The 23680-nt window shown below is 46.6% G+C and overlaps 1 protein-coding gene across 3 annotated transcripts in view; it reads left to right on the forward strand.

Moving 5' to 3' along the window:
- Nucleotides 1-10645, forward strand: part of LRRC56 (leucine rich repeat containing 56) — a 68330-nt gene extending 57685 nt beyond the window's left edge. For all 3 annotated transcript variants that reach the window (XM_065636207.1, XM_065636208.1, XM_065636209.1), the window contains 6 exons: nt 1771-1959; nt 3430-3494; nt 4641-4774; nt 5498-5691; nt 8267-8633; nt 9370-10645. In XM_065636207.1, coding sequence (XP_065492279.1) covers nt 1771-1959; nt 3430-3494; nt 4641-4774; nt 5498-5691; nt 8267-8633; nt 9370-9562 — 1142 coding nt within the window. In that variant the 3' untranslated portion in view covers nt 9563-10645. The remainder of the gene's footprint in view (nt 1-1770; nt 1960-3429; nt 3495-4640; nt 4775-5497; nt 5692-8266; nt 8634-9369) is intronic.
- Nucleotides 10646-23680: the final 13035 nt, after the last annotated feature.

Genomic DNA, 23680 nt, shown 5'->3' on the forward strand with positions numbered 1-23680 from the left:
TTCCATGGTAGCAGTCAATCCCATGTAGCATGGATGTAGCAGGATTTCCTGCTCTAGTTTCATAATAGGAAAGGCAATTTGGTCACCACCTCTCAATGGTAGCAACACCCTAGCAACTGAGATTGAGTGGTCTTGTAATAGATCTGTTCCATTTTCTTTGCCTCTGTGATTAAATCCATTACATTCATTAGTAGAGAGTAAATGGTTTGAAAGTAAATCTGTTGTCCCCATGCCTGTAGCCTTGGTTATAGTTCAGATGTCCATGCTTTTACATATGCTACATGCACTTTACTAAGTACCATTAAATATTACCAAGTACTTCCTATAATTGCTGCTGTTGCTTCCCATTAGTGTGGGCAATGCAGTTGGTTTCCCAGCCCCTCCAGTTGTGGTTTGCCTGCCAACTGTACTCCATTAAAAATTTAGTTTGTTTAGAAATAAGTACATAAGTTTGTCATTTATTTAATCCCAGTTGGTCCAAATCATTAATTGTAATAGCAGTTATGGTAGGGAAAAAATACATTAAAATCTGATCCCTCGGTGATCCTGCTTTGACAACATCAGCTATGGTTCAGAAAACTAGTTAAAGTGGGTTGACTGAAACAGTAAGGACAGAGCACAAAACTGTGAATTTTTATTGTTTTCTAGTGTAACCAGACTTATATTCTTGTCTTCAGCTCTAAACTGATGAGCTCATATGGTCAGGTTTAGACATTACCATGTGTTTTTCTTTCCTATAGTAAAGTTGACTCGACTACTCTTCATGCACTGTGTATTTCATGGGTTTATATTAACAACTATGGCCCAGATATTTTAAATTTCCTAACACTCAGCTCTTAAGGAAATGGCCATATTATTGCAGAGCTGATTGCTCCACTGTGGAGTTGGTAGATGCTCAACACTTTACAAAGCACGCTGTTCATCTAGGCACCACAATGAAATTTGCTTTCCTGTGGGTTGTTGGCTGCATATGCTACTCTTACAGCTGTGCTGTATCCCAGGACAGCCAGAGGTTGGGTAGGTAAGAGGACAAAGCCCTGTCTGCCTTTTCTAGCTTTTGTAAAATCCACCCTGCCCTGTAGCATTACAAAAATACAGTTTTCACCTTTCTTTCTGTGGTAGAGAAGTATCTGTTTCTGAGGCAGTACAGGAAAAATCTGTCACTGCCATTCCCAGATTTCCATAACTCCTGGTATGTGCTTTGCCCTGATTGGCTAATAGCCCTGGTAAGGTGGCTGTCACCATCTATGTAGTGCCTGGGCATTTAAGCAATATATTTTAAGACTCAGGGCTTGAACTATACCTGTGGCAAGCCTGCAGTGGTTACCCCCGCCAAGCAGGTGGGCAGCAAGTGAGAGGCAGCTTGCTCTTACCCTAAGCATGCTGGCAGGGGAAGTAGCAGAGCCCTGGAAACATCCAGGCTTGCCCATGGGGAAATCAGAGGCAGGTGATGAGCACAGAGCGGTCCTGGATCCTATCCTCAGCCAGCAGCCTGTCCCTGATGCCCAGGAGCAAAAGGAGGGTGGGAAGGACCTTTGTTTTTTTGGGGGTCCCCAGGTTCTGCCATCTGCAAAGGACAGCCGCGAGGGACTGCATGCAGCACCAGAAAGCCCACTGTCCCTAGGCTTGACACATTCCTGCATGTTGTAAATGCAATGGCAGATTTTTCTGTCCCCTACAGCTTCAAGTGTGCAGCAGCAGTCACCATATGTGTATGGTGATGGTGTGGTTTGAAGCCTCGCACAAAACCTTGTGAAACCTTTTTCTTAGATCCACATCTTGAGGCAGTAGCAAGGCAGTCTGGATGTGGCCCAAGACCCTTGACAGCTTCCAGACCTAGAACTGCACAGTGGTCTGCTGATGCAGGGAGATCTAGCAATGCCCACCTGTTGTACGGTAGCTGTCCTCTTCTTTCTGATGAGCTGTTCCCAGAAGATGACTCCAGTGATTTGACACATGGTAATGTATGTTTTTTAATCCTGTTCTTTCCCACACCTCCACCTTCTTCTGAATGTTATTATTGCTGGTGAAAGCCTGGGCGCTTTGAATACCACCCACCCATGCCACTGCTACATCAGGTTCAGCATATGTTTTCATCCATGGGACTCACCTGCTCTAGCATGGGCTTTCCTTTATTTTACCCTACAGCAGAAGGTGCAAGTTATCTGGGCTTCCCCCACCTCAGCCCCTCACCCCCATGCATTATGTGCTGCTGTCTCTCTTGACAGCCCTATACTGCAATGATGTTCCCTTGCTGAAGTTGCCTTTCACACCTCATCAAAAGCTGTCCGGATTAGTCCTCTAAACTACACATGAGGCTAGCTGGGCTCACTTAAGTCACACTTGGGCACATCTTGTTCAGTCATAGGAATGTGGTCCAAGGCAGTCCTCTAGAAAGGCATGGTGATGCACATTCACTCCCTGTTGGATCATGTGCTCAAACTATGTGTAGTGCAGTCTCATACTGCAGCAGCATTGCTGGCTGTCAAAGAGCACTTTCTTTTGGCTTTCCAGTGGTGGGTGCCTCAGCAAAAGGAGTCAGTTCCTTGACTTCACATACCTGATCTACAGGCGTACCTTCATTCCTTGGCCACCTGGAAGTACTGCCAAGTTAGCAGCTCCTGAGGACAGCTGGGTGGAAAGGGAGTTCACTTCTGGTACAATATTGGGCACTTCCCAAGACATCCTTCCCTGCCTCCTGGAAAGACCTTGATGGTGCAACTCCACCAGCCCACAGATAGGAAGGTAGTGTTTGTCTTCTCAGAATTGTGGGCTGCTGCTCTCAGGTGCCAGTCTCCCCTCAGCTCCTTGCTGTAGGTAGGACTCAGTATGATGAACTAGATGAAGCAATGCAGTGTCAACAGCTGAGTGTGCATTAGGAAAAGTATGTGGAAACCAAGTACAGCTTGCCAGGGAATGAGACCATAATTTCACATACACCTGTAGGTAGCTAGCACTACTGACAGGGACAGTTTCACCCAATGTTCACTCCTTCTTCCTGCCCTTTTGCTGCTTTGTCTCTTGTTTTGGCAAGAGCATCTGCATAGCTACATGGGGAATCTGATTCTGATTGAGATCCAGCTGAAAAATAACCCAGCAAAACAAACAAACAGGAAAACAAAACAAAACAAAAACCCCACATATTTACTTTTTGTCTGGATCAGTTCCCTGATCTGACTCACCATGTGACCATGCAAATGTTTGCACCAGCACAGTGGAGGACACAGGGCAGGAGCAGGAGACAGATTCTGGTAAAAACAGAGAACTGCCTCTTAGCAGCAGTGTCAGGCCATTCCAGCTGACACTGTGAACCTACACCATGAAATATTACATCCTTCTGTCTATGGGAAATGATATTAACTGATTTCAAAGACAACACAATTTTTTAAACACTGGAGTAAAATGTTTTCTTTTTTCCTTTTTTCTTAGGATTCAGTCAAGTTATATGTGGAAACCCCACCAAGGCCCTTTGTGCAAGGAGGCAAAAGCTAGGTGTATGTTTTTCTTGTATACTTCATGTTCCTGACTGGTGACCTCCATAAATCCTGGAATAAACTGAATTCACGCTGTGGCTTGTGGCAGGTTACTGTGTTCTGTAGCCCAAAAGCCACCCAATATGCAATTCATCTTGAGGAGGACATAGAGTCTTTTGCCTTGATGTTACGAAGTGCCCATGTGCTAGCGGCAATTAACTATCAGCTGTAAAGGAACACATGAAAATCACATATTGGCTGCTCGCAGTGCATTTCCTATCATTCTGGCTGAGCAAAGCACAAAGCAGGATTGCAAAATTTAATGGTATTTCTACAGCAGCTATTAAGCAAAGTATTTTTTTCAGCAGTGGCTTTGATGTTGGCATAAATAATCAGATTGCTAATGCTGCAAGGTCATTCCTGTTGACTAAAGAAACACAAAGCTAAAGTTTATTCCTCTTGGCAAGAGTGTGGTACCCCAGCCCTGCAGGTAAGCCTGCTCATTTTGGCAGTAACTTAGTGAGAGAATACCCATGTGTGTAAGACGATGCAGTCTGGCTCATTGTGGTTAGTTTTTGTGGGCCCTGAGGTCCAACACGGCATAGATGCATCGTTGTACGTTTAAACAGGCTGTGCTAAATCAAGGAAACAGCATGCATGGGACACCTGCATCTCTGGATTGTCTGCAGCCTCACTTAATGCTGATAATAGATGTTGAAGTACCACTGGAAAAAATGTGCCCCTCCCTTGTCTCTCTGCTGCCACTGCCCAAGCACTGGAAGCTTTTCCAAAACTAATTTGAACATTCGCATGAATTACTGTGTCTTATCATCTAGGTTGTGGAAGGGGACTGTGGTCATATGCTGAATTATGCCATTTCTGTGGTACTAGTCTTAATATGCTCATTGGCATAGATGCTACAGGCTTACATACCAGTGAGATATAAATCAGCATTTTTGTTACTGCCACTCTGGGTTCCTCAAACTGTAACAGTGCACGCAACTGGAGCATGGGACTTCTTAAAACTGAAGAGCAAAAAGAATTGTGAGGTATGATCTGAAAACTCAGGAGTAACAGCAGACTTGATACCTTCTAAAATCTACAATCTAGAAACAGAGCTGGGGAGAGCTCCTGAGGTTATCAAGATAACTTCTGTCATTTTTGTAGGCACCTGCAGTGAGCCCTTTGAAACTCTGCAGTCTGAGGACAGAAAATCTTTATGGCTCTGGAGGAGGAGGAAAAGATCTGCACCAGGAAGATGTGTTCTCTGAGCTGAGAGTACGAAGAGAGCAGCACAAGCGGTGAGACCATAGGAGAAATCTTATCATAGAGTAGAACAGGCAATCTTTTTCTGCTGTAGTAATAAAATAAACTCTTTGGCCACCTGGAGGCTGTTTCAAGGGATAGTCTTGGCCTCTTGCTTTCCTGTGCCTGTGGTGGCAATCCTTCTATCAGTGCTCCTGGCTGGAGCTTCTGCCAGGTGGGCAAGGGAGGAGAAACCTGCAGGAAGCTCTGACCTCTCTCTAGAGCAGGCTGATGACCAGCATAGGCAGGGTGGGCTCACTTGCTTAGAAAGAGCAAGGAAGTTACTTTTCATAACTGGTAGGCCATTCTTAGCCCGGACAGTGTCTGCTTTCAGACGGTGAAAGAAGTGAAAGTGGATGAGGTTCTCTGCAAGCATGACATTGGCCAAACCAAATGAAAGGCTGAAAGGAAAATAACGCCATGCTGAGATTCCCCCATATCATAGACAGATAATGATTGTTTTGGAAGTAAAAATGGCTCTATTTCTCTGAGCTTTCTTCACTGTGTATAGGAAACTTTCAGCTAATCAGACACAGGCAGCTTAGATGGCTGATCCATTTAGAATGATTTTCCATATCTCCAGGAAAGTGGGAGATCACAAAGGGTGGCTAAATCACTGTCTGGGTGTTTGCCTGTGAGGCCACGCCAAGCTGCACTTGGCTGGCTGCATATTGACAGCTCAAAGGCTAACTACAGGTGTGATACTTGATGTTGTCCAGCTGCCTGCAAACAGATCAGCAAGAAAAAGCCACCCAAGCACTGAAGGTCACTCTTAGTGATGAGAAAGAAGGTGAAGACTGCCGCCTGACTGACAGCTGTGAAGATGAGTTGAGGGAGACCAGTGATGAGGACCTCATTGAAAGAATTTCTGTTGATTCTTCTTGCCACTCCTGTCTCTCCAAGTCTTCCTCAGGTACCGGACCTAAACCTCTGGGGAAGGGTTAGCTCAGGTAGTGACATGTACTACTAACCATTTGTAAACAGGTGTATGAGTAACTGCAGTGTTTTACGAGATGTGGCTTCTGTGCTCTCTAGCAGCAATTTGGAAATATCATTGCAGAGCCAGACTCTAAGTAATCCATTCCAGTTTTTAAGCAGGACATGGTGGCCAGCTGTGTTGATCATCAGTTGATATATTTCAGCATGGGTCTGTAGAATTAAGAGGAACAAGCTGATCTTGCACCAGCTTAGCATCAAGTCTAGAGGATGTGCCTCTGTCTTTTACCTTGTGTCACTAATTTATGGCAGTGCTAGATGGGTCTATAATATTGTTATTCCAACTGAGCTATATTTTACCCCCGTTGGCATTGATGGAAATAATGGCTGAGCTAATGATTACGGTTTAACTGGGCAACTGGGAATTCTGGAACAATATGCAACCAAAGGGATGCATTCAGTAAAAAGTTTAAAAATCAAACATGCTCTTCTACTCAGGAACAAAGCCAAAGACCTCTCAAGAACTGCATTTACATGAATGAAAGCAGAATTCCCACTCTTCACTGCTTGTTGAATATCATATTTAAGAATATTAGAAACATTAATAATCATTATTCCAAATATATATCCAGTAGAGGAGCTTACAAAAGGACAACTTTAATCTATTTCTGTTGTTAATTACTTTTTTTTTTGCCTCTATAAATATCAGCATAGGAGTTTTAGTTTTATATTTCTTTCAAGGGCAAAAAGGGATCTATTAAAATTTAGAAAAATATAATATATTTTGGAAAAAAACAGAATTAAACTATTCAAAGCCTCTGTGTATTAACAGCAATATAAACAATATCTCATTAACAAGAACAGAAGCTGTTGGAAAAATCTAAAGGAATGGCCTATTTTCCAGTGACCACAGAAGTATTAGATTATGATCTCGTGGTCTCTTTAATCTGATCTTTTTTAGATTTAATATTATTTCTTTAGATTGAGTATGATTTCTTATTATCATATTTTTAAAATGAGTAGACAATGCCCCAAACATCTCACAGTGTACCAGTGTCATGCCCTATAGGACTATAAAAGTGAATGATTGGACATAGATCTGACCATCTTGTAACCAAACTTGCTAGGATTTGGTTACAAGGTTGATGGAGTGGTTTGAAATCTATTATTACCTGAGGGCAGGGGCAGGGATGACCCAGATCGCAGATCACAAGCAGCTGGCCATAATAACCAATCACAAACACAGTAGCCTTTGCCTGTTGTCACTAAAAGACACGTTTTGCAGAGCAAATACCTGATAAAACTTTAGCAACTGATAGACTTCATTCAGCAAGGCAGTTAAAAATACACTTGACCTCTGTGACTTGGGACCGTGTCAAGATTTGGAGAGGTATTTAAATGCCTTAAAACTTGACTTCAGAACTGTGTCCTACCCAGTGTGATTTTCTCACAGAAGAACTTGTTGCCGGAAACAATCCTCTGACCAGGAAAGAACATGTCATCTGAGCAAAACTGCTCTTATGTAAAAGCGTTTGCAGCATCAGATCCATAGAATTTGCACCCTTTGGAAGTTGTTGGGTGTTATTTCAGGCTCTTGAGGCAGACATGCCAGTCTTTCGGAGTATCTTTACTTAAAAACAAATTTAAAACCCTATGAAATTTTTATGACATTTTTAAAGCATATAGTATGATGGAAACTGTTCAGTGAAAATTCTATATCAATTTATGTGGTTACCTAAGCAGTGAAATGCATCCCCATCAGTTAGGAACAGTAACACTGAACTTTCTGGGCCTGGGTTTTGGTGGCACATTCTTTAGATTGTGTTCCTGCCCTGGACTTTGCACAGCAGGTGCTTAGATATATTTGGTTCTTTTAATAGACAAGAGGAATCGGATCCCTGCTATATATAGAATGGTTTTAAGCATATATGCGTGCATGTTACATTCATAAATCAGGAACAAGATTTTTCTTCTCAGTTTGTTGCACCTGAGGATTACATGGGCTAAAATATGAACAGCCAGATAGTAGCCCTGCATATAGTGCAATATTTTCACTAGCAGTCAGGCACTCTTCGTAATTTTAAGGTTAATCTCAAGATCTTATTCTTACACCTCTGCCTCTGATTAAAAAAAATAAAAAGTGAATCCACTCATCTGTGATTATTCATGTGCCTTGAATTTCAGATCACTGGCTTGTGTCTTCAGGTGTTTAAAACAAGTCAGTGCAAACACCGGCCAGGAATGATGCAGATGTGATCCTGCCTGACAACAGGAGGATGAGTAAGCTGGTCTTTCCCTTGAGCTGTGCATGGCTCGTGAGCAGTTCTAGCACTTGGCACATCACCAGCAGTACTGGAAGGGAGGCTGCCAAGTAACCCAAACCCCCAACTATCAGAGGAAGCAATTCGACAAGGCCAGCATCTCTGTGTGCCCCAGGACACACCTCCCCACCCAGCTCCGTTACACAGCATTCTCCAAAACATTTCATTCACTGGGTTGATCATTTAGGAGTAAGATGAACTGGTAAATCACTGTGCTTTCCCCTGTTTCAGGTTCATCACAGGCTCAGGAAGGTGCAGTGTTCTCCAGCCTGAACCACTGTCTAATTCCGACCCCTCCAAAAAGCCCTTCACCTGCATCTGTAATGGGTGTTGCAGCAAGACCTTGGAAAACGAGAAACCACCGGATAAGATACCTAAAAATACCCAGTCAAGAAGAGGACACGCAGTGGACACAGCGCTGCCAGTCAAGGAGTCTTCAAGAAACTTCAGCCCAGCCTCTGGGCAAGGAACTTGCTCTCCTAAGCCAACACGGTGTGCCAGCTGCCTCCGGATCCCAAGCGCAGCGCCAGCCTGCTGGGAGCATTAGCCAGCAAAGGCCTATTTCAGATCCAGCAGCTGTTGGATCAACAAGTTCCAGGTATGTGTGCTGTTGGCAGCACTGCCTGCAGTGTGTCTGGGGAAAACAGAAGTGACTTCATGGCAGGAAAAAGCAGACTTCTGTGTTGTCTCTGGAGTCTCCTACCTGTTCTGTAAAAAGAACTCCTTTTATTTGTGCTGACATATAATGCTAAATGAAACGTTTTCTCATGTTCCTTATAGCTTGAGCATTGAAAATTTTGTATTTTTTTAACAGCCAGAATTTTCCTGTGTTTTTACTGTTCCATTCCCGTGTTCCCCACACAGGGACAATGCCCATGTCTGTTGTAGACCTCTTGTAGTGGTGCTTGTTCAAGACTTCCCTTGGGTAAACACCAGGACAAGTTCCTGACATCCATTTCAGGTTTTTTTCCCTTGAAACATATTAATTCATGTTAGAAGGAGCTTTGGAAAATAAAGTAGGCATTAGGTATCACGTGCACCAAAACATGGTTATTTCTGTACCCACTTACTGTACGATTAGCATCGTGTTGCTTCTTTGAAGAAACAAAACTGAGGAGTTGGGACACGACACCTTGATTTTGAAGTTAACGTAGTCATTATAGAGCAGTACAGGCGGAGAGTGCATGTCTTGTGTGGGAAGTTGGTGTGCCTTGTGCTGCTCCCAGGTCTGGCAGCTTTTGTTTAAGATTTCAGAGTGGGAGACAGCAGAGCTGTGAGGAGAATGCAGATACTTAGAGTGCAATTTCACCACAGTGTTTCTCTCTTTTCCTCAGGCCCATCATGGATGAGAGCCCTTCTGGAGAGATCAACCACCACCAGCCAGCTGTCAGCTCATCAACAAAAGCCTCTGAGAGGTTTGGGCTGATGAATGCTGCTTGGCCTCTGACTGCCAGGGCCGTGCTGCAGTCACTGCCAGACAGACCAGTTGTCTCAATAACATCTCAGAACAAAAGTCTCCAGTCCTAGAAGATACCCAGGTGGCAGCATGTGCTGGAGCCATTTACACAGCACAGTCTTGAAAGATCAGTGCTATCTTTCAGTTTCTTCTGCAAGCTAAACGCAGAGCTGTGCAAGTAGAGAAGTTCAAACAAGTGACTTGATTTCCCTCAATTAAGGCTACAGCTGGTCCAGAAATGCTTTTTTTAAAGAGCACCCGCTGATTAACAGAAGAGCTAATCAACCTCTTATTACAGAAAAAGTGGTTATTTTTGCAGCCTTCATGCACTGAAACAGAACAAATCCTAATGTATTTCCTGTCACCCACATCATGCCCTGCTCCATGCATCAGGCAGGAACACTGAACCAAGCACAGCATGGAGCTGGCAGTTTGTGGACTGAAGGAGGTGAGGGACACAGGGCATTCCCTCTCATGCTCAACCACCTGACCTAGCAGCAGCCCCACAGTGTATCTTTTGCAGACCTGGATATTTGACAGGCAAGGGACAAAGCCAAGGGCTTGAGAGGAAGCATTGGCTGGAGTGGGTTGTGAGTGACGGGTGTGTTTCCCGAGGAAGAGCCCAGGAAGGCTGAGTGGTTTCAGAGCCGATGCCCCCACAGGAGCTCACCACATTCACAGGCATCCAAGGTTCTTGTTGCTTGCATTGCTATGAATGTTGACTGAGCGGCTCATCCCAATATTAACGTTTGTTTGCTCTGTAGCTACCTGGAAGGATTTCTCTCCCTTCCTATGGATAAACATTGCATACTGGAATTTCATTAGCAGAGCTGATCTCTGCAAGCAGGTGTCAGAGTATCCCCTGCCTGTGCCTTTAGAGTCACCTCTAGGTTTTTGTAGATTGAATAGACTTTCCAATTTCATATGACTGAATAATTTTAAGTAATGCTGCAGCAAAGACAAGGCAGGAATATAAGGGAATAATCTCTTGTTTTTTCAATAGGACATTTGCTTTATATTCAAGTGAGATTCAAAACATCTGTTTTAGCGACTGCAGACTGAGAGATGCTCATCCAAATGACTGTGCCTTACAACTTTATTGATGTTGCAATCTGAAACCAAGCATCGTCACTTTTTCTTCCACTTTAAGTTACTATGCTAGATATATGTTTTTAAATCAGTTAATAAAACAGTAATTGTATGATGAGTTAATGAATTAGTTTATGTCTTCTCTCTATTAGTCAGCTTAACATAGGGCAACAGAATAATAGAGAAATAAAGTCCCAAAGCTTCGGTTTGTCATGGTGATACTTGCACCACTTTCTCCTACAAAACAGTCTGGAGCTTGAAGCTAAACTGCCCAGTTTGGTGAGTCCTAGAGGAAACAATCTATCAAAAATCATTTAAAACTGTGTGGCATGTGATTCTATGTGATACCACGGCTGCAGGCAGGATTTCTGTCAGATGTCACCCAACAACAGTGCCTGTGTCCTTAAAGAGGCTCCTAAAATTGGCTTTTTGCCAGTGTCACTGACCATGGCAATCACAAAAAAAATCTAATCTTGTAAAATAAAGAAGAAAGTGGCAGCATAGTTTTCAAAAATGCTCTGTGCCTACCATGCCTGCTTAAAGTCTGCAGCCCTTGCTGGCAGCCAGCACTGTTGGCAATCAAGCTCTTCTCTATAGCCAGGGTCATATCAGTGGGTGATGGGTAGGACTGTCATCTCCAAATGTTCATAGACTCCTTCACAATTTTCATCTTTGATTTCAAAGGGGCAGAGGGAAGAAAGCATAAGTGAGTTTTTGTGCATGGAAACTGGAGCAGCTAGATGAGTCTGCACATGTGCATCTGCAGATGCAAAACTCTAGGTATAGATCTGGAAAGTACTCTCAAAAGCACCTGTGAATTTGTCTTGCAGCAAACACAACTTGACTCTGTACATGCATGGGGCAAGGAGCTTCTGTGTCGTGGTGGAGAGGGCTTGAAGAAAATTTTTAGAAGTTCTGCCCTCATGTGTGGGAAGTAAGAGTCGCTGAGGGCTTCATCGAAACCATTTAAGTCAAGGTTTCTTGTTTTAACCCCAGTGATAACTCTCAGGGGTACAGGCAGTGTGTGACCTTCGAAACAGCCACCCCACCCCTTGCTAACGAACTCCCCCTGTCTCAATAGCCTAACCAAGGCTGTCACATGCCATGTTGTGGTGTGGCATGTTTGTGCAGAGACAGGAGATGTCCACTCCACCTATTGATCACTGCATCGGCTGGTGACCCAGCACCTTCTGAGGGGCCTATTGATAAGGATGGGCATAAGATGTGCTTGAAGCCATGTGCTCTTGTGTCCTGGCGGTGCCACCATGAAGATTTAGTATCCAGAACTGACTTGAAGACCTGAGGAGCAAAGCAGTTGGTGTGAGTGTTGTGGCTTTAGTGGCACTGTCCTGCAGCAGAAAGCAGTGATGCTGGAGGCCCTGGGGCACTCACAGAGCAGCATCTTAATGCCACTGTCCTCATTTGAACCTCTGGGTTATGTACAAGAAAGCAAAAGCTCTGCTCTCAGACGGACCTTGTGGGCAGGATACCCCATGCTTATCTGGGAGACATGCTCAGTCTCAAGCTGCACTACTGACCGCATGCCCAGAGCACAGGGCAAAAGTCCAGAGAAGGATGCTCCCATGCTCAGTAAAGCAACAATGCTTAGCTCTCAGGCATTTCTTTTCTGAGGTGGATCTCCAGCTGTGTTACCCAGCAGGACAGAGGCTATTTTCATGCATATAGAGAGGAAGGCAAAATGACTTGGCAGCGGGGCAGTGGCACCTGTAGGAATTGACTCCCCTCCATCATGCACACATCTTTTTAAAATGGTTTTGGCAGAGGGAGTGGAGGAAGACTAATTAGTTCTCAGCACATGAGAGCTTAGCAGGTAGCAGAGCCAAGCACTGGTGGACAGCTGTATCAGAGGCATGAGTTTTTTGTGCGACACCTTCCTTGTGTCCTTTGTGGGCGATCTGACCTGCTGAGTGCTATGTGCAAGAGTTATGTGCTCTGAAGCTAAATATGTGATGAGACCCAGTGACAGGCTGTTGTGCATGAAGCAGCAGGGAGGCTTGTTAAGTGAGCTAGCTTGCAGTCACAGCCCAACCTAACGGGGAAGAAGGGTTGGTAGCCTCCTCTCTGCCAGTAGTGGGTGCACCTCAGGGTTTCCCAGAGCTGCCTCGGTGTTCTCTGTCACAGTTTGCAGGACCAGTTTCCAGCCAAATAAACAGGGCTGTTGCAGACCAGATCTGCACAGCTGTAACAGATCCACAGAGGAATTTATTGCTCTGGTTTTAGCCTCTGCTCGTCCACTTTCTGCCTTTTTCATCTAGAAAATATAAAAGCCAGCCATGGCTTTAATAGGCTGATTAGGAAATGTCAGACATGATAGGCTACCCATGATTTTGATTCTCTTGGCCCAAAAGAGAAATATATGGGGAGTTTCAATGTGGGTTTTCTTGTCGCTATTTCCTCTGCTAAAATCCTGCATTTGTCCCTTGAATATGGACAAAGATATTAATGAATGAGCTTATTCCCATCCCTGCCTTTGCAGTCTCCTTTAATACTTAGTAAGATCCTTGCTTCCAGTTGGATGCAGCCAGTTTCAGATGTACATTAGCAGGGTCCATTGCCTTGTTCTATAATGGGCCAGGAGCTGCTGATGCCTTTAAGTATCTTGCTGCCTTAATGGGATTTACCGCCAGCTGCCAAATTGCTATCTTGTGTGTAAGTAGGAGAGAAGGGCAAAAACTGCTCCCTCCTCACCTATTATTAATAAATCAGTGGCATGGGGAAGAGTTTTCTGCTAGAAGCTAAGACTCATCAGCACATGCTGCTAAGGGAGGGGGTGGTTAGCTGGGGGCAGCCGCCCTGCAGAGGGTAGGTCTTGGAGCAAAGGGATTTGGCCCAACGCGACCATGCTTTGGCCCATCCAGGAGGCCTCTCAACATCACTTAGCTGGTGTCTCATAAGCAGCTCTGCTTGAGTTGCTGGTGCTGCCCAGCACACTGAAATTCTCTGCTCAGCCAGAGATTTAAAAAATAGTTGGAGAAAGAAGCAGAGAGCTGTGTGCCAGCCAGCCTGTCATTTCAGTGTCTAAAAATCCTTCTTCCTCCTGAAGGGAGCATGTCTGGGACAGCATCACACCCAAACAAATGGGCCCTGAGAAGTGACAGCAGCTCCTTCTCAGACTTGGATTGCGTTCTGCACCTCCCAGCACTGCAGAGCCCAGCCTATCATGGGGACCTTAGTGTCCCATTTGTGGACAAGCCAGAGGGGGGATTGTAGCCCTGTCCAGTGTCCCCATTGCAGCTGTGTGCACAGCCCACCTCCTGCACAGAGCTCATGGCTGTCGTGCTTGTTATCGCAGCTGTTACGTACTCACACTGAAGGCTTGGGGTTGCTTTGGACTTTGAACAAATTCATCTTCATTGCTAGAGCAGCAAGTGATAGGACAAGAGGAAATGGCCTCATGTTGCACCAGGGAAGGTTCAGATTGGATATTAGGAAAAATTTCTTCACGGAAAGGGTTGTCAGGCACTGCAACAGGTTGCCCAGGGAAGTGGTTGAGTCACCATCCCTGGAGGTGTTTAAAAGACATATACATGAGGTTCTTCAGGACATGGTTTAGTGCCAGAGTTAGGCTATAGTTGGACTTGATGATCTTAAGGGTCTCTTCCAACCAAAATGATTCCGTCAGTCTTTGGCTGCCAAGGAGGAGAAAGTCCAAGAGACATTCAGAAGGGAAAGTCTCTTACACACTTCCTCTTCAAATACATACAAATGACAGGTCAGTTCAGGATCATTTCCTGCATGGTTCCTTGGCTTACCACTGTGTTCAGAGCCCGATGTGCTCAGGCTTATTGCCATGGCCAGTATCTGCTCCCGTGGTAGGACATGGACACTTTTGGGGTATGATTAGTCAGATGGTTCATGCTCTAGTAGTGACAGACTCTCCATTGATAAAACAGGGTTTGAGATGGCCTAGATGTCTGCTTGGTGCCATCCAGTGCCAGGCGAGATGAATCCTGCCCTGCAATACCTTTCTTGGTATGCCAGAGTATTTTTGCCATGTTTTTATTGTTGGCAGTATCTTGCTTCTCAAAAATTCCCCTGGGGGGTACTGGAAATGTGAAGGTAAACATCCTCTCTAGGCTGAGGCAAGCCTTGAAGAGTGGAGATAGCATGGGAGCGTGTGACCACTGGGGACAGCACACCTCTTGTCAGTGTACGTGGCTCCTTGAGTAGCCTTGCAAAGCTTTTGGACCTTGCAGAGAGACACAGGCAGGGATCAGGCCAGCCAGAGCAGCTGCGGGACAGCAAGGAGGGCTTGTCCTGGACTGAATTCCAGGTGCCACTGCAGACTGTGAGCTGGTGCTGCAGGCAGAGAGCTGGCCTGCTGCAGACGCATCTTGGAGGGCAGGTCTGCTGCCTGGTCTGCAAAAGAGGGGGATGTCTGTCATCTCTGTCCCCAAAAAGGGAAATGCTGGCTGCACTTTTAGAACCCAGTCCAGCTAGCTGGGAGGTAACCCAGGTAGTGGAAAACCTACCTGGGAAGACTCTCGCTGTCACTAGAAGAAAGATAACCTTGCAGGATGTAAAGCCGGATCAAGCCTTGGGGCAGTGGAGTAATTTTTCAGCTCTGCACTGGTTTCATATGGCGCAAAGAAAAATAGTGTGATCTGAGAGGATGTGTACTGTGGTCTTACACAGACAACAGGAGCAGGGCCTTGTTCTGACCTGTCCCTCAAACAAGACATCCACCATGGACACTTCCTCTCCCCATTGCCATCAAAAACCTCACTGTGCCTGTGCATCCCCAGCTGGAGATCAGCAGATCGTGCTAAAATTAAGGGACTAATTGAGATAAATTTTTAAGCATGCCAGGGGATGACAGCCTTGCAATGGGATCCTCCCGCACAGCACAGCATAAACCAGAAAAATAAAGTGTCAGATTCCTGGATGAAGAGTTGCAGTATCATTTATCAACGTAAAAACGGCACCTGAGGAAGAGAGTGACTGCACATGCAACCAGGCAAGCTGCTCCTTTGGCTGAATTTGAAGAGCAAGAGGAACATCTCGAAATGGACGCTAGAGGGGAGAAGAGAGTCTCCTAAGTGTAACTTTTAAAAGTAAAGACTCGGAAACCAAACCCAAGCGGCTGCAGAGCGGTTGAAAAGCATTCAGCACAGAGTGGGCTCAACAATTTATTTTTTACTTTCTCCAGCATCCAGTGTGCTGGCCTAGTGTGATGCCCCGCAATGCGCTATGCTGGTAATAGCTTGCTGTATCGCATACAACTTCATTTGGAAATATTTCCTTAGGAAACCTGCAATGCCCACAAAATATAATGGAGAACTTCCCTGACCCCCTGCCTCAGCATTAGAAAGCTTTGTGCTATAGGTCATCAGTGGTGCTATAGAGCATCTGATGATGCTACATGCAATCCCAGCATGCCTTAAAGAGGTGATCTTTGTCACAGGCCATAACTGGCAGATGTAAACAGGCTCTAGACCATGCATGACTTGAGTTCCAGTTTCTCTTCCCTTGTTGACCAGAGACTTCTCATCTGTGGAGCCTGGCAGAGCAGGCAGAGCTTCCTGGGGGCTGTGCTCCCCAGTGCTGCTGGGCAAATTCCTGATGCCAGGTCTACCAGTCTGGAACTAGTCCTCTCCCAGCCCAGCCATGTTAAAGTTCTCTGCCACTTCTCTCCCATTTATCCCCACACTCGTATCTTCCTTCCTTCTTCCCTGCTCCTGGTTGTCACACAGCTCAGCCCACTGCCTGTGAGCACTTGCTGGCATCCTGGTACCTCCTGGGCAGGATTTCACTGGAAGAGCAGTGCAAGCTGGGCAGAGTTTGCATTTGTTTCTGCTTTTCTCTCTTCCATGGTTTTCCCCCTGTAGGATTCTTGGCCCTCCTCCTGATGGCAGAACAGCACCAGGAGAGTCTGTCGGGTTGCAAGGGGCTTCACAGCAGTGACCATGAGGGTGGTTCAACATCTGCCACCACCCAGCCCACATCACTTCTGTCCCAGCCCTTTCCCCACGTGGAGCCTGGCAAAATCAATGCCCAAATCCTTACTGCTGCTCTGTGGGCAGGAGCAGACCCCTCTTCCCCAACAGTGAGCACCAACTCAGTCCATTCTCCATCCCAGGGCCACCTTGCTGGGCAGACTTCTGTCATCAACATCATCCATACCCCAGGGGGCAACTACAGCTGACAGGGGCCCAACGGTGAGTACCTCAGTACCTGGTCTCTCTCCACTAGCCAAAACACATCATCCCCAGCCATGCCACCTGTGGGGATGGTGCTGAACATGTGCTATCTCCTGTCATGCTCTGGGCTGATCAAGCCCACATGGACCTGGGCTGTGCCGGGGCATGCACTAACCAATGGTATGAGCAATCGTGGCTGCACCATCTGACATGTAAAGGAGCTTCATCATTGTCATGTTCAGAGAGAGAGAAAACAAAAGTGAAACTGCTGTGAGCGCAAAAGATGGAAACCTTCAGGAGATCTGCCGCAGGAGGAAGGCGCTCACTGAGAAGTGGAAGAAGCACATTGTGGTGGGCAGCACAGGGGAAGATGGACATGCTGGCAACAGCAGTCAGGTTGGGAGCATCATGCCATCCTGCCACAGGCAGAGAAGCACGTGCTGCTGGAGCAGACGTGGAGCTAGTAACAAGGCTGGGGTGATGGATGGCCATTTGAAGTAACTGCCCCCTCAAGAGCAGAGGGGCTAGAGCAGAGCATAGTGTTTCCAGACCGCTCAAATGACTGCTAATGTTGCATGATCTTCCCAAGACGAGCATCTTCCTGAGTTGGGGTACAGACCTCTCAGCCCTTAGGAGAAAAAGGCTGCACACCAGGAACAACAGCCAGGATCAAAACAGGATCATCTTCTCCAGGAGAAAGAGATTTCCTGGATTCATAATCAAATCTTCCCCTGTTCAGAAGCTCAGTCCCAAGAGCTGCTGGGACCCTCCGGGGACTGTCTCCTGCTGCCTCCCCAGGTGGGGCTTCATAGGGATAGCCAGGAATTAAAAATATTCATAGGTCTTGTGGGATCAAAGCAACAAATCTATTACTTTTTTTCCCCTGGACAATCACTAATGAATTAATTTTTAAATGAGGAAAAAAAATCTAAGCTAAAAACCTGTATTTTCCCTGATTTGTCCTATCTCTTTTATCTTATCTAGTGTCAGTTTTAGTGGTTTCAAAGAAGAAAAAGAGAGATGTTGCCTTCCCCTTTCAATTGATATTGCCCAGTCTTGATTTTCTGGATTATGAACAGTCCAGAGGAAGCAGGAATTCAAACACAAACCTTTGGATTAGACTAGTGGCATGGAAAAACAAAGGAGAGGCCCTGCTGCTGCAGAAAAAGTGGTAACTTTACCATGAGATTGAACAACTTTGTGAGTGATTTGCAGGGGGAGATGAGCAGAAGGGAGGGATCAGCTTTGGGGTCAGCTGCAGCTAATTCACATTGGATTTTATAACTGCCTCTTCAGAAGGCATCTCCATTGCTATGCACTGCACCTCAGCACATAGGTGGGTGGGTGAAGACCCCAAGGGTGTAACCCAGCTGGATGAAGGCCTGCCTGCACTGGCAGAGAGCCAAGCTGCTGGCCTCCAGCTTCCAGAAAACCCCAGTGTCTTGTCAGTGGCTGAGGTTTGGGTCAAGGCTTTCTCCTCTGTCAGTCCCCAGCAGAAGGCTTGGGCACTGATGATGGTACTACGGAAAATGACCACCCCGTCTGCAGGATACAAGCCCAGGCAGGGGAGCAGGGAGGTTGTAAGAGTTGGAATCGCTGTTAAGTGCCCAACAGGACCCTGCCTTTTCCTTGGTGTCGTCTTCACCTCTTCTGCCTGGTGGAATGCAAGGTGCTAGGAGGTAGGTTCATAGCAGAGATGGGTAGTATTTGAACTCAGCCCAACGGATCTATTCCTTGGCAACTTTCCCCAGCGTGATGTGCTGGCTCACCTGACAGAGCATGATGTGGAGGCTGAATATCCCTCTTGAGCGCTTGATACTCTGCCTTCTCCTCTGCCCTTAGCTTCTTGCTCCCCCTGTAGTCCTGCCCCTTTTCTCTCAGATCTCTGATGCTTCTGCTCCTACGTTGAAGCTCTCCTGCAAGCAGCATGACCCCTTGACAGAATAACAGGCCGGCTGATGTTGGACCTCTCAAGGTCACCTAGTCCAACCCCCCTGCTCAAGCAGGGCTACCTACAGCCAGTTGCTCAGGACCATGTCCAGGTAGCTTTTGAATACCTCCAAGGCTGAAGATTCCACAACCTTCCTGGGCAACCCAGTTAGATTCAAGGTGTGTTTGCAGAATCACATTTCTGGTAGTGGGTAGCTCTCAGTGCTTCCCCCTTCAGCAGACCAAGGGTCTCATTGCACGGCAGAACCAATTTTCTGCTCCTCATGTTTAGATGGAATCTCCGATGTTTCAGTCTGTGCCCATTGCCCCTCACCCAATTGTTGGGCACCACTGAAAACAGTCTGGCCCCATCCTGTTGACATCCACCCTTGAGATACTTATAAGCATAAATAAGGTCTCCTCTCAGCCTTCTCTGCTCCAGGCTGAACAGGCCCAGCTGTCTCAGCCTTTCTTTATAAGAAAGGTGCTCCAGACCTCTCATCATCTTTGTAGCCCTCCTCTGGGCTCTCTTGAGTAACTCCTTGTCCTTCTTAAAGTGGGGAGCCCAGAACTGGACACAGTACTCCAGATGTGGCCTCACCAGGGCAGAATAGAGGGGGAGGAGAACCTCCCTCAACCTGCTGGTCACACTCTTCTTAATGCACCCCAGGATACCATTGACCTTCTTGGGCACAGGGGCACACTGCTGGCTCACGGTCAACCTGTTGTCAACGAGAACTCCCAGGTCCTTCTCTGCAGTGCTGCTTTCCAGCAGGTCAGCCCCTAACCTGTACTGGTGCATGTGGTTGTTCCTCCCCAGGTGCAGGACCCTACCCTTGCCCTTGTTGAATTTCATTATGTTCTTCTCTGCCCAGTCCTCCAGCCTGTCCAGGTCTTGCTGGATGGCAGCACAGCCTTCTGGTATATCAACCACTCCTCCCAGTTTGGTACCCTCAGCAAACTTGCTATGGGAACTCTCAGTCTCTTCATCCAGGTCACTGATGAACAGGTTGAACAAGACTGGACCCGGTACTGACCCCTGGGGAACTCCACCTGCTATGGGCCTCCAACTAGACTCTGTACCATTGACTACAACCCTCTTAGCTCTGCCATCCAGCCATTTCTCAATACATCTCACTGTCCACTCATCCAACCCACACTTCCTTACCTATGAGGATGCTGTGGGAGACAAAGTGTCAAAAGCCTTGCTGAAGACAACATCAATTGCTCTCCCTTCATCTACCCAGCCAGTCATACTATCATAGAAGGCTATCAGGTTGATCAAACATGATTTTCCCCTTGGTAAATTCATGTTGACTACTCCTGATAATGTTCTACTCCTGATAACGTTCTTTTCCTCTGCATGCTTAGAGATGACAACCAGAATGAATTGTTCCATCACCTTTCCAGAGATGGAGATGAGGCTGACTGGCCTTTAGTTTCCTGGGTCATCCTTCTTGCCCTTTTTGAAGACTGAAGTGATGTTGGCTTTCCTCCAGTCTTCAGGCACCTCTCCTGTTCTCCAAGTCCTTTCAAAAATTATGGAGAGTGGCTTTGCAATAACATCTGCCAGCTCTCTCAGCACATGTGGATGAGTCCCATCAGGGCACATGGATTTGTGGACGTCCAGTTTGCCTAAATGATCTCTAACCTGATCCTCCTCAACTAAAGGAAAGTTTTCCTATCTCCAGACTTTCTCTCCTACCTCCAGGTTCTGGGATTCCTGAGGGCTGCTCTTAGCAGTGAAGACAGAAGAAAAAAGGCATTCAGTAACTCTGCCTCCTCTGTATCATCCATCACCAGGACACCCTCCTCATTCAGCAGCAGACCTGCATTTTCCCTAATATTCCTTTTGCTGCCAAAGTACTTTAAGAAGCCCTTCTTGTTGTCCGTGACATCCCTCACCAGATTTAATTCCAAGTGGAGCTTAGCCTTCCTCACTACATCCCTGCATACTCTAACAGAGATCTTATATTCCTCCCAAGTGGCCTGTCCCTTTTTCTGCATAACAAACATCCTGCTTCCAGTTTTGACTGGAGTTCCAGTTTTGACTGGAGTTCCTTACTCATCCATGCTGGGCTTCTACTCCCTTTACTTGATTTCTTGCTTATAGGGATGCATCAATCTCATGCTTGGAGGAAGTGATGCTTGAATATTAACCAATTCTCCTGGACCTCTCTACCTTCTAGAGCCATATCCCATGGGATTCTTCCAAGCAGGACCTTGAAGAGGCCAAAGTCCACCCTGCTGAAGTCCATGGATGTAATCCTGCTTATTGTCCTGCTTCCTCCACACAGGATCCTGAACTCCACCATCTCATGGTTACTGCAGCCAAGGCTGCCCCCAGCCTTCCCATCTCCAACCAGTTCTTCTTGGTTTGTTAGGACAAGGTCCAACAGCACACCTCTCCTCATGGGCTCCTCCACCATCTGTGTCAAAAAGTTGTCATCAATAATCTGCAGGAATCTCCTGGACTGTGTCCCCTTAGCTGCGTCTTCCCAGCAGATGTCAGGGTGATTGAAGTCCCCTATCAGAACCAGGGCTTGTGATTGTGATTGCGATTTCAGCTGTCTGTAGAAGGTCTTGTCAGCTTCCTCTTCCTGATCAGGTGGCCTGTAGTAAACATCCACAACAGTGTCACCCTTGTTAGCTTGTCCCTTAATTTTTACCTATAAGTTCTCGATTTGTTCTTCATCACCCCCTAGGCAGAGTTTGGTACATACAAGTTGCTCTCTCACATAAAGTGCAACTCGTCCACCTCGCCTTGCCGGCCTGTCTTTCTTAAAAAGCACATAGTCTTCCATAACAACATTCCAGTCATGTGAGCTGTGCCACCATGTCTCTGTAATTGCAATGAGATCATGGCCCTGTGAACGCACAGGGTTTCTCCTGGGGGGTGCAGAAGGATCCACCATAGCCATACATACCCTTGAGGTGCTTGGCCTTCTGGTTCTCATCTTGCAAGGCAGGTAAGGAATATTTGTCGCTGCCCTGGTTGGTCTGGCTTATTCCCCAGTTGGATGAGATTCCATGAGCATTGCCACTTCAGACCTCACTCCCCTCAAGCCCACCAGTTTAAAGCCTGCCTTACCAAGTTGGCCAGTCTACTGCCAAAGATTCCCTTGCCACTTGTTGTGTTTTAACCCCAGCTAGCGATATAACCACGATAGCTGCTCACTCACTGCCCCCCGCCCCCAATACACTAATACACTACTAGTAAATATATATATAAAATAGAAATAGAAATAGAATACAAAATAAAAGCTACTCAATGCAATTCCTCACAAACTCCACCCATGCTAAGGAGCCAGTCCCAGGAAGCAGTACCTGGTCCCAAACAGCTGATCTCAGAGAGAGAAGAGAGGAAAAAGAAAAGGCAGAAAGGCCCAGAGGCCTCTGCAAAACAGCAGGATGGCAAAAGGCCAAACTAAAGAAATTCCCAAATGGAACTCCCCCAAACAGGTCTTTGTCCCTGCTCTGACAAGAAGAGAGAACATGAGAGAGAGAGAGATTGGAAAATCCCAACTCTCCTTAAATATGAAGCATAATGCTAAGGGGATGGAATATTCTTATTGATCAGTCTGGATGTCAGTCAGGGTCAATCCCATCTATGCCCCCTTTACTCGCCACCCAACACCTGTGGGCAGAGCGCTCAGAACGTCCTCAGCTCTCAGACCAGAGCAATTAAAAACATCAACTCTCTCCTGAGGTATTATCTCTTGTTGTCAAACTAAATTCAAACAATGACTGTACTAGCTAGGAAAACTAGCTAGGAAAGGTTTATAACTGCCTGAAGAAAATTAATTCATTTTCAGACAAACCAGCACACCTCTTTTAGACAGGTGGATTCTATCCCTCCCTAACAGGTTATTGTCATAGAAGTATGTCCCATTGTCATTAAAAGCAAAACCCTCACAATGGTACCTGCCACAAAGCCAGGAGTTAATGTGCGTTACCTGTCTATTTCTGGCTGCCCCCTTTCCTCCAGCTGGCAGAATGGAGGAAAAGATGACTTGGGCAGCAATATCATTCACTTGCACCCCCAAGGCTTTATAGTCTTCCTTGATTCTGCCCAGGTTCTGGCTTGCGGTGTCAATTGCACCCACATGAAAGAGTAGAAGTGGATACTAGTCTGTGCCCTTGGCAAGTTGTGGCATCCTCTCGGATATTAGCTCCTGGAAGACAGCATACCTCTCGTGACTCCCTGTCAGGACGGCAGATGGGCACTTCAGTGCCCTTTAACAGAGTCACCCACTATGAACGCCCTATGTTTCTTTTTATGGTATCCACTGTGTGCTATTGGTACAGTTTCTCCTTGCAGACCTTGCTTGTTGGTGTCTATAGCTGTTAAAGCTTCGTATCTCTTTTTGGTTGTGATACTGGACGGTGGAGATGGAGGTTGAGCCCTGCTTTTGTGGGTCACCAGGGTTGAAGATGCTTCATTCTCAGTGGTGCCCTCTGCAGGAGCACGGTTCTGAAACTGCCTATCTCCATCTTAGCTCCTCTAATACAGTGGAGCCTTTTAACTGTTTCCTGTAACTCAGCCACCTGATGTATCAGATCATCAACCTGTACACACCTTATGCAGCCACCCACTGGGAGAAGGGTCTAGGCACCTACCACCTGTACCAAAGTCTCCTTCCTTGCAGGTTCTGTGTGGGTGCATGAGACGTGTCAGGGGCTTTCCCTGCAGTAGCACTGTTTTTAATTCTTGAGGTGAGTGCTCACGACTATGGCAGAGACCTAGAGCACTACCCTGGGCTGTGAACTAACGAGCAGCCTGCAGCACCCTGCCTGCCCAAACTCTGCGCCACGCCACGCCACGCCACGTTTGCCTGTCCTGGTTGCTCAAGCTCCCCAGAGGCCGTTTAACCCTTCTGCGGTGGCTCCTGGCAACACGTCTGCTGCGTCAGCCCCCTCGCGAGAGCTGTCAGCTGTGGGGGGTCTCTCTGCAGGTCTGCAGGGTTCCCTGGCTCTGGGATCCCCCTTTGCTCCTCAACACGTGCTCAG

Source organism: Caloenas nicobarica, chromosome 5 (genome assembly GCF_036013445.1).
Source record: "Caloenas nicobarica isolate bCalNic1 chromosome 5, bCalNic1.hap1, whole genome shotgun sequence".
Lineage (NCBI taxonomy): Eukaryota > Metazoa > Chordata > Aves > Columbiformes > Columbidae > Caloenas > Caloenas nicobarica.